This window comes from Vombatus ursinus, unplaced genomic scaffold (genome assembly GCF_900497805.2).
Source record: "Vombatus ursinus unplaced genomic scaffold, bare-nosed wombat genome assembly UNPS02014816.1, whole genome shotgun sequence".
NCBI lineage: Eukaryota > Metazoa > Chordata > Mammalia > Diprotodontia > Vombatidae > Vombatus > Vombatus ursinus.
In genome coordinates this window covers 24,655,972-24,667,787 of record NW_020954594.1, presented here as the reverse complement: position 1 = coordinate 24,667,787, position 11,816 = coordinate 24,655,972, and the positions used below count along the sequence as shown (strand labels likewise).

Genomic DNA, 11,816 nt, shown 5'->3' with positions numbered 1-11,816 from the left:
ATCTTTTATTTATTTTTCCATTGGTAAGGTAAAAAGTACTCTGCCTTACCTGCTTTGTGGATCAATAATAATTAGTAGGACCAAATATGAAATGTGGGAAGGGGGTTGCTTCCAGCATCTCTCCATCCCATTCTGTCACCTTGCATTCACTTGTGTATTTTTGTGCCCCAAGAAACCAGTGTTCTGATGCTGCCTAGTGGATCCTACCTAGGCCTGCCTTTCCAGGAAGGGCAAGTGAGAAATGTAGCAAACCTTCCATTTCTTCTACCTCCTCCTTTTCCACCCCAGGCAGACCTACCACAATTTGTCCTTTGGCCTCTTCTTCCAAGACCTCTTGGTTTTGTTGTTGTTGTTTACAATGAAGATGATAAACTAACTCATGCTACAGTGTAAATAGCTGATATTGCACCCTTATTCAAATAATATAGTCTCCATTTTCAAGGGCTCTTACAGGAGTGACTAATGTGGTGATTTTGTGCATCCTGGCAGCATCCCCTTTTAAAGGAAGATACTTTTGGGCAGGATGATCATCTGAAGTGTCTCAATTAAAACAGGTCACTTACTCATACGTCCAATTGTGTTTGGCCTGGGCAAGGAACTGGTACATTGGGAAAATTACCTGAAGGAGGGATTGGAAACAGGATAGCCTGGAGGCCAAGAGATAGGTTAGGAGCTTATTAACAATAGACCATGCAAGGTGATGTGAGACAACAACTCTGAATTGATAAGATTCTTAAGGGAGAAAGCATCTTTATAAAGATTCTTTAAACAGATGCATATACACTAAGTACTCAAAACATTGTCAAAAGAATAAAAGTAAAACAAAATGAATGCCGAGTACATTTTCTATTATTTCTAATAACAGAAGAGACAGTTTAGGCTATCCACTCCAATAAAAACAGCATAGGGACTTTCTCAATCAGCTATAACAAAAATAGCTTTGCTTTGTGCATCTACCTGCACACCAGGAATCCCCATTAGTGTAACAGGTCTTCTTCAGTGGCTGCAAAATGGGGCCTATGTTCTTGTCAGGGCCATCATTCTCAGTGGAAGCAGCAGGCTCCTCACCAATAGAGTGTGACAACCCTGCTGGGCCTGGCCCAGGAGACAGGTTCTTCAGCTTCAGTCTCTTTCCAACTATCCCATTTGCCTTTGAGGTTTTTGTCCTGATGGTTTAGCCAAACGCTCAAAGTCTCAAAGTCTCAGAGCCACATGCTCTAGATATGTTAGACAGTTTAAAATTATTTTAGCCAATTTCTAAATGTTTTTGAAACTGCATTCCTGCCTTGTTTCAGTCATGAAATGAGTCTCCATTTGGGGTTTTCCTGGCAAAGATACTGGAGAGGTTTGCCATTTCCTTCTCCAGCTCATTATATAGATGAGGAAACTGAGGCAAACAGGGTGAAGTGACTTGCTCAGGGTCACAAAACTAGTGTCTGAGTCCTCATTTGAACTCAGGAAGATGAGTCTTCTTGACTCCAGGACTGGCACTCTATCCCCTGCACCACCTAGCTGCCTACTGTACTAAATAGTGGGACCTAAAAGTGGATATAATTGATTTTGGAAAACTTGGATCAAAATAAGATAGTGAGTTCCTTGTCACTAGAGGTGTTCAAGCAGAGGCTAAAGAGTACTTATTGGGGATGCTGTTGAACAGATTCCTACACTGAGTAGACAGTTGTGCTAGGTGACATCTCTGGTTCCTTCCATCCCTGAGAGACCATGATTCTATGCATTATTCACTAAGTTGAATCAAAAAAATGGATGACTATTTTTTTTTTCCCACTTAAGAAGGGCCTTAACTGAGCCTGCTCAAACTGATTCCTATTCCTTTTGAAATGTGGATACTAGCATCTGGTGTTTTTGAAAGTCTTATGATGAAATTTGGTTGCAGAGAAACCAGATATACAGAAACTGTGAAGTGTAAATGCAGAATGATTTGTGTTACCTTTTAAGTTTTAGAATTTAATTTACATTATATTAAAGTGACAAGAACATAGCCACTATATACAACCAAAAACTTCATCACAGATACATTCAATGACTTCAGAGAATGAGAAGAGCAATGTAGTATGGGAGGGTAATCTGAACCCAGAATGCTTTGCCATGATGATAAAATTGGCTCGTAGTAAACAAGAACACAAGTAATGTGGAAAAATATTCTCAACAATTTAAAACAACTTAAACAATTGATATAGTATAAGGCATTTTCTGGTAGTTGGATATTTAAATGGATTTGTGCAGTGACTAGTAGTTTGCAATTTTCCAGTCCAAAAGAACAGTATACTGAGTGAAAGACAGGTTAATAATATGCAAAAGAAAATGAGATTTTTCCATAGATTCAGATGTCTGCTATCCATGAATTCTACATACTACTACTAAACAGGAGTTTTAAATTTTATTTAGGATTGCCTAAAAACACTGATTTTTTTTGACATTTAATTTAAAAGAGTTTATGTTTTTTATTTTTAAAGAAATTATTTTAAAAATGGCAATAACATGAGAGCAGATATGACACTCAAAGATCTGAGGAAATTCAATTTATTAACATGACACAAGCAGAAAAATCTGTGCCATCAACATTTATGGGGGGGAGTGGTAAAAGTTGAATGTTATTAACAGAAAAACTTCATATATGCACATTTAATTGCAATGATTGCTGAGTGAATTTTTTTCTTTTTAAATTCCAAATGAATGTGTCCACTATGGCATCTTCATTTGTTTCCAAAGTCTGTTTACAGATCTGTGTTACTAAATATAACAAGAACAATGTTAATGCAAGAAAAGATCCCCTGATACCTGGTACTCATTTTTCTCATCTGGACCTGGTTGAGAACCTGTGACATAAACCTCATTCTCAAGCAACGAAAATATTTAAGAGCTCTACCACCAACGTTCTATGTAAAAGGAAAGCCTCCATCTAACAACATAATTATAGTTCTTGGTTATAATACAGCAAATCTTCGATTCATTCCCAGCATGAAAATTCCCAGTTCAATCACTGTATTGTTTTAATTTGGGGACGATAACTCAAACTGTATAACCTTCCTATGTCTTTTCAGATTCGGGGAACCATTTTACTTGGTCATCAATTTCTATTCACTATAGATTTCTTATACTGTAGCAACTTTTCTTCTCTGAGAACTCACTCCGGATTACTGTTGTTATTGGAGAATTGCATTGTTTGGGTTGGTGCCCTCCTTGTACTTTGGAATGGACTTTCATTTTTATCTCCTCAGTTGATAGTTCCGTTTTGCAAGTGCCCTTGAGAAAGAACAATTTCAAAAGACTCGCCTGCAGAGATCTTTAGTCTGAAGTCTTTGATAGCAGATCTATTTTAACTCTTGGATTTCTGCCTCAAAAACCTTAACCTCAATATGCTTTAGAAGGGCTAAATACAACATCCTGGAAAAAGATGTGACTCCATCATTCAAGATAAGTTGTAAATGACAGGAAGAGTATGGGATTCTAAATATCTTGCATGCAGATGCTTGTTGATGTCATTTAATCTTGTAAAACTTTTTGAATGGTCAACATTTTTGAAACCTGGCATGAAGGGAGATGCTCTTGGCTCATTTCATCTCAATCTGTTCTACTTCCTAAATTCACATGTCTTTTCCTTTATGATTAATGTTTTAGTTTGCAGTCATAGAGCTAGAGACTGCTCAGGTGGGATCTACAGCTACCAAACTGTAACTTGCTACCATGTTATTGATACAGGAAATAAAGCATGCTGGGCTCTGATTATAGTCTCCTGTGTTTCTGAAATACCAACTATGCCAAATCCTACATTAACCTTGAAGTGAGCCAACTACAGAGGCAGAAGTCTGCCAACAGCTCATACAGAAAAGAAGACAGGAGGCCCAAAGAAACACAGCCTACTTTACAGAATAACACTAAACTAATCCAGTGAATGAGTTATCTACTACTTGACACAATTCTATAAAGAAATATTATCCTGTGCCACCTTTCCATGATTGCAGAATGCAAAGAATGACAATAAAAACTAGGAAATCTTTAGGCTAGGATGAAAAGCTTACCTGTTTGATGCTGAAGATATTTCAATGATGGTAACTTTGATTTTAGCCATTTCAGAAACCAGTCAAATGAAGTCTTTAAATAGTGTGTTCCTTTTTAAATGGAAAGTCAATTTTGAAATAACTTTATTGGCAGCTTTGCCCAGAAACACCAAGTTGTCCATAAATATGGTATTTATATTAGTTTATTTTCAAATGTGTATTTATTGTCAATAAGTCAAGCTAACCAAACCGCAAAATGCATAATGTAAGAAACCAAGTTGGAGACATTTTGGAAATATGGGTCTCTTCCTGCATACCAGCATAGTTTCAGTGACTGACCCAAGATTTTCAAATAAGCATGATATTAGCAAAGAGGTATTTTTGGACTGCAAGCGATTTGAGAGCCAGATCACTCCAAAGCCAACACAAATCCTAGCACCAGCTCAAAAGTAACAAAGCAGATTTTTTTAAAAAACAAAATCTGTGTGATGTAGTAATTAAGATCCAATAGAAAAAGGCAGGTTAAAAAAACCTCACTAAACATGGATGCAATTCTCAATAAAACCAAGATCATGGGAATTTAGTACTCTGCAATGATGCCGTTTCTGCCATCAAACCCAGTGACTCATGACAAAATACCTCCTGATGAGTGTGCCTTGACACAATGGTTGTGGGCCTTCGGTAACACTGAGGCAGTTCACGTCATGGTGGCAGAGAAAATCTTGAAAATTCTTGACTGACCTTTTCCAAGTTTTAACAAGAGTAAATATGAAACTTAAAAAAAAAATCTCACAAGTTCCCATTCCTTTATATTTGATCCATTTGTGCTCCAGATAAATATGTTTGTATTCTACTTCTTTATGAAAAATCTTGTGATGTCAGATCCATGCTTTGAAGCTAAAGATTTCCTTTTCTCCTGGCTTCTTTCTTTGGCTTGTTTAGCAGTTTTCTAAAAGTTAAAAAAAAACAAAACAGATACACAAATGTATATCAGAGCATGCCCTGACTCTCTTAACAAAGAAGTATCTCTGTAAGACCTACACAGGCTCAAAAAACACAGGAGGTCTGTCAGTCTGTAAAAATGCATTGTTCTTCTTTGTACTCCCCAGTGCCTTTCCTACTTTTCCTAAAGAAGGAGCCAAAAGAGAAACACCTAGAGCAAATACATTGAACATGGTATGTGTGTGTTTGTGTGTGTGTGAGAGAGAGAGAGAGAGAGAGAGAGACAGAGAGACAGAGACAGAGACAGAGACAGAGAGAGAGAGAGAGAGAGAGAATGTGACAGGCAACTTATCTTGGGGAAAAAACTCACCTTTTGAGTGCTTCCCTCCACCTGGAGAAAAGAGGGCCATGGTTGTCTCCACATAATTCAGTAATATATTATTGTTATTATAGGAGCAGCCTGAATTAATACTCAGGGCACAGTGGTGGCTGCCCTTGCTGTACCATCAGAAGAAGTAAGGAATCTCTATCAGAATTCAGGGTGAAAGATTTCCTATTTTCTGGGCCTACTACATAAAAGTGACCACCTGCAGCAACAAATTATCAAGCCCACGGAGACAGGAAGAATCTAGGATATTGTCAAAGAATCGCAGAACGTCACTGCTGGAAGGGCACTTTTGAGATTATTCAGTATCTTGAATCACTAATACATGCTAGTTGACTGCTGCATTGTTTTTATATATGAGGGCTTTATATCTGATGATTTTATGTACAACGAATTAGTGGCATAACTAGAACAGAAAACCAGATTTCCCTGGTTCTTAGTCCAATCCAATAGTTCTTTCTGTTAGGCTGTGTTCAACTCAGTACTCAAAATTTCTCAGGAAAACTCAACAAAAGGGTAATAATGGAAAGGAGATGCAATATTTTCTTTTTTTCCCCTTTATTTATTATTATTATTTTTTTAGGCAATTGGGGTTAAGTGACTTGCCCAGGGTCACACAGCTAGTAAGTGTCAAGTGTTTGGTCTGAGGCCAGATTTGAACTCAGGTCCTCCCGACTTCAGGGCCGGTGCTCTATCCACTGCACCACCTAGCTGCCCCCAAGAAGCAGTATTTTCTTCAAGCCCACAATCGCATATACTTTCTCTTGCCAGATAGATTCATGGTTCATGGTATAAACTCATACTAGCAATCTACATAGCTGATTTAAATCCACATTAACTACAGAAAAAAGACTGTGGTCCTAACATTGGATATAGGTAAAATACAATCAGTATGCTACTCCAAAAAGCAGTTTAAAAACAAACAAATAAAAACTTCTGACCAAATGTATATTATTCACTAGATGTTTTTATGGAGCCTATCCTTCAACCCAGGTTTTCTGAATCCAAGTCCAGGATGCTTTGTATTCTATCAAACTACATTTCTGATGGTAGGATGGATGGTTGAGGACTCTCTTAGAGACACGGTCAAATATCTTACGTCACCCTGTGTCATTTTTTTCACTGAACTTAACATCTAAAACTCTCTTTCTTTAAGGGAGACTAGAAATTATGAACGGATCCTTTTTGTTTTTGTTTTTTTTTTTTCCAGCCAAAGACAAGGTTTATTAGAACATCTGTCATATTGGGCAGACTCTTAAGAAGTCTGAACATTAATAAACTATTTGCTAGATTATAAGAATCTGAGCCAGGAATCCTTTCTATTCAAAACAACAGCACACACATCCACAAAGCCCTGGTCCCAGGCCTGTCATGACCTTGCTGTACAAGCTTGCTAAGGCTAACAACCCCTTTACAGAAATGTGTCCTTGACATCATCTCCTCTTGTCTTCTCCACAAGAATGTGACTTCAATCCCCTTCTCTCCCACCCTCCCCTTTAATCTTTAGTTCCTTATCAATGGGTTCCTTTCCTACTACTTTTGGACATATCCCAGTTTTCTCTAGCCTTAAACACAAACAAAAACTCCTTCACTAGACCCTACCATCCCCTCAACTCTTGCCCTATGTCTCTCTTCCCTTTCTCAGTAAAACTCCAAGAAAAAGCTTTCTATATCTGCTGCTTTTCCTTCCTCTTTGACATCTAGCCTCTGCTGGCATCATTCTACTGAAACCACTCTCTCCAAAGTTACCAGTGATCTCTTAACTGAAAAATTGAAGAGTCCTTTTTCAATCCTCATCCTTCCTGACCTATGTGCTGCTATGACACTGCTGATGACCCCTCACCTCCTGGATGGTTTCTCCTTTTGGGGTCTTAGTGACACTGCCCTCTCTCTTAGTTTGTCTCCTACCTATCTGACTGGTGCTTCTCAAGTGCCTTTCCTGGCTCTTTCTCCACATCATGACTCCTTCCCCAAGATTCTGTCCTCGGCCCTCTTTTCTCCATTCATGCTTTTTCTGTTACCCCATCAGATCTCATGATTTTAACAATCATCTTTATATAGGTGACTTTCAGTTCCATATATTCTTCTCCAATATCCCTCAAGCTTCAGTCCCATATCATTGTCTATTGAACATTTCAAACTGGATATCCCAGAAGATATTTCAAACCCAATATGGTTAAAGCTGAACTCATATCTCCTCCTCTCCCCCAATTCATCCCTATTTCTGTCAAAGGCACCAACATTCCTCCAGTCTCCCAGGTTTGTAATCTTGTAACTTTCTCACCTCACAGAACCAATCAGTTACCAAATTATACCAGTTCTACTTTTACCTGTTCCCTTCGAGTTCTCACATCCAATCCCTTTTTTCTACACACACAGACACCAGCTTGGTTCAGGTCCTCATCATGTTTCACCTACATTGTTGCAATAGTCTCCTAATTGATTGCCCTGCCTCAAGTCAAGTCTCTCACCACTATAGTTCATTCTACATATTGTCGCCAAAAACAAAGCTGACCATGTGATAAGCTGACCATGTGATTCTCCTACTCAACCAACTCTAGTGGCTTCTTCTTACCTTTCAGATAAAGTATAAATTCCTCTGCTTAGCTTCCAAAGGTCTTCACAACCTGCCCGCAACCTATCTTTTCAGTCTGACTGGACATCACTCTGCCTCTGCAATGCGGCCAAACAAGGCGTCTCTCTGTTCCTCACTATGACGCTCCATTCCTGTCTCTGTGTTCACACTGGTCATCCACCATTCTTGGAATGCATTTCTTCTTTGTCTCTGTTCACATAGTCTCTCTCTTTTTTTAATATTTTGTTCAAGTACCATTTTCTTTAGGAAATCTTTCCTCATCCTCCACACTGCTAGTGTCCCCTCTCCCAAACTACCTTGTATTTAATTACTTTGCACATATTTGTATTAGTCATCTCTACATTTATGCTCTATATATTTTTATTTACTTGTATTCTCCATTAGAGTGTAACTTCCTTGTGAGAAGGTATTGTTTTATTCTTTTTACTTTTATCACCAGCACCTAGCACAGGGCCTGGAACACAAGTACTTAATAAATACTTAATTATACTTAATAAATGTAATAATAAATATGTAATAAATACAAGTGCTTAATAAATACTTGATTGATTGGTTGAATTTCTGTGGCATTCTCTTCCCTCAGCTACAAAGTTGGACCTTGGAAGACCTCAAAGAGTTGTTGAAAGTAGCAAATGAGTTGATGTATATGAAATACTATGGGAAGTATAAATCATAACTTGTTATGCAGTGTAAGCTATTATTATTTTTTTAACTGAACTTGCCTCTGAAATCTGTGCTAATGGGTAAATCATACCACTTCCTTTTTTTTCTTTAACTGTTCAGTCTAACTGCCTCTGAGAACCATCAGTTTAACTTGATTTATACTAGATAGAGTCAGTAAAATACACTACGTGCATATTGGTCCTTAATAAAACTTAAATAATGATGAAAATGACAAAATTCCTATGTTTTTCCTCGGTCTCAGACATAAGCAGACATCACATTCTCATCATTTTTCACTTAAGGGTCTTGGTTTTTCCAATACTGGCACACCTGTGAGGCACGTGCATTTTCCCATAGGTGATAATGACAGCTGAGTACTGTTCTTGGTCAACTCTATTAGGGCTTAGGTTCAAGGAATGCTATCTAGTGCAGAAAACTACAGATGTTTACAAAAGCCCCGTAATCCCTCCCAACATGCCAAGCTAATGCAGCTACCCTGGGTTCAAAGAAGTACAAATACATAATCTTGCTGATTCTTAGAACTACCAGCTCTCTCAACTTAAGAGTCGTCTTCTTAGACATCACTGTGGATGCTGACGTGGTGGCTCTAAACAAGTCTGAGGTCTCTATGGAATCACACATTCAAGATCGATGAGCCCAGCTACATCTGGTGCCAGCATCTTTCTTTTCTTCTTCTGTTTGTCCTACTTCTTGCAGAGCTTGTTGTGTTTGTGGGAGACTGGGGTGCCTTTAGGGATCTGCTTGTTTGTTATCTCTCAGTGCACAACTGAGGTTGAACCTGTGATGTTGTCTGGTCACATGTTAGCTCTTCCTCAGACTTGCTGTGGGTAATCTGACTCTACTGGGATCCCACCTGTATCTCGATTAGAAAGAGCTACTGAGAAGAGCAGCAGAAATCATCACAAGAGCCAGGAACAATACCTTGTTCCTAAAATACATGAAAAGGGATGCATTTCTCTCGGGAGGAAGGGCGAGAGCATGTCAGTGCCCAGAGCACTGGACTAGGGAACCAGTGACTGTAGCTCTAGCCCTGTGTCTCTCACTGGGTCATTACTCCACCTATCTGGGTTTCAGTTTCTTCACCTTTCAAATGAAGGGTCTGGACCAGAAGATCTATCTCAAAGCTAGCTTTACTGCTACATGTTTCAGTCTATCTGTTACCGAGAATGAGCACCAGCTCTTAAAGGCTAGCAGGTGTAGCTTACTGAATTAGGTGACAATGGAGTTAAACAGTATCATTTCTCTGCTAGACCAGATCAGTCATCTTAAATACAGATTCTTTCTCATAAGTTTGCAAAAATATATTCCAAATGATATTTTCACTTCCCAGGGAAGAGAGGTAAAGATGTGTAAACTTGGACTCACCTCTTTATGACAAACTGTACATAGAGTCTGAAGGTTTTCCAGAGCACACTGCCCTCCTCCACTGTAGACTGGTCGGACGTGATCCACTTGCCAGAACTGCCCTTCTACAGGGTTTATCATCATCTCATTTAACTGCAATAAAAACATAACACATCAGCACTTTTCAGCTATACACCATACACTAGAGTAATTGTTGGCTTGGCATTGTGCAATCATGTTTATACAGCAAAATCCCAGGGAAAATACATTACTATGGCTTTTTATAGCTTTTATTGTGCACAGAAAAAAACCTCAGGGTTAGCAATTTGGTTTATTCCTTGCAGGCAATAAGAAATCTGTTGTTGAAAGAAGGATTTTTTTTTCACCTAACTCATTTTGATAGAATTTACAAGTAAGTACAAAGTATCAGACTCCCGACAGATTGGAAAAATCACTTGCAACTGCACCTTTGAGTTAGTTTACATACTTAATGAAGCAAAATTCTTAGAAAAGAAAGGAACAGATTGGAAATTAAGTGCTTTTGCATATAACTGACCCAAGCAGTTTTTAATTGCTGACCTAAATGCCTTTGCTATTTTATCAATGACAGTTTAAATATTAATAGTTTTCAACAGAAGTAAAAGTGGCCTCAATTCTAGCCAACTCTGAGATAAATTCAGAGGCATACTATTCACTAGGAAAGCAAGGAAGGTCAGCTTACAAAGGTATATAGGCTAGAACCTCATTTTAAATACAAATTTCTTTAGCATCCTTGTTTGAAATATACTGAGTTTACCATTTAAAATAACCTCCATTTAGGCCATCCCATATATGCACACTTTATATTTAACCAACAATGACCTACATTGAAATAGTATGCAATATTACCATCTTGCCTGGGGTAGCAAATCTAAATCAGAACACAGCAGTGGTGATGTTTAAATTTAACTAAGACGACTATTAAAGGTAGTTCTTATTTTCTTCTTCTTGAGCCTGGAAGAAACTAAAATTAGCAAAATCTGCCATTTTGGCAGCCATGAAATTCTATGGCATAGCTCTAAATGACTCATAAGAAACTACAATGGACAATGACTTGATCAATAATGGTTTGGCTAAGAAGTCCAGGTAGTACACTTCAGTTGAATCAGGCACAGATATTCAGCTTTAGTGTTATAGTCTTCCATTATTTGGAAGACTATAACTAACTATAACACTAACATTTTCAAATTCTGTCAGATCATCCACACACACACACACACACACACACACATCCACACACACACACTTCAGATGCCCATATGGGCCAATCTCCTCTGTGTGTGTGTGTGTGTGTGTGTGTGTGTGTGTGTGTGTGCTGGCACTCTCAGAAGCAAATATGAAGAACAGTATTATGGTTCTCAGCAAAATGGCTTTTTTTCCTTAAAAAAAAAAAATCTATCTGGGCTTCAACTAATTCACATTTCTTTGCTGTGAGCAGTATCCAATTAGACAGACCCTTCTGATCTTAACATGATCCCTTACTGCTCACTGATATGCTCCCACTGAGGCACATTTCTTCACACTAACCATAGAGTCACAGACTCTTTGAACTTTAGAGCTGGAACGGATGACCTCAGTACCTACTATTTAGTCCAACCCCTACTTGAAGCAGGGATACCCTCTAAATCGTTGACAAGGGGTGTACCCACTTTACTTAAAGAATTCTAGGGATAATAAGGAATGCTCCAACTCCAGGGGAGTTTCATTTTATTTTCTGAGTGATCTAATGAAGTCCCCATGACCACTACCTTAATAATATTAATAAAATATAAAATCATAATGGCCAGCAAATGCTAGAATTTTGCAG

The 11,816-nt window shown here is 38.3% G+C and overlaps 1 protein-coding gene across 6 annotated transcripts in view; it reads right to left on the bottom strand.

The window, feature by feature from the left end:
- Positions 1-2,535: 2,535 nt before the first annotated feature.
- The window catches only part of ZRANB3 (zinc finger RANBP2-type containing 3), a 190,357-nt gene continuing 181,076 nt past the window's right edge, over positions 2,536-11,816 (bottom strand). For all 6 annotated transcript variants that reach the window (XM_027835736.1, XM_027835733.1, XM_027835737.1 and 3 more), the window contains 2 exons: positions 9,992-10,123; positions 2,536-4,968 (listed from right to left, as the gene is read on the bottom strand). In XM_027835736.1, the coding sequence (XP_027691537.1) occupies positions 4,870-4,968; positions 9,992-10,123 (231 nt within the window). In that variant the 3' untranslated portion in view covers positions 2,536-4,869. The remainder of the gene's footprint in view (positions 4,969-9,991; positions 10,124-11,816) is intronic.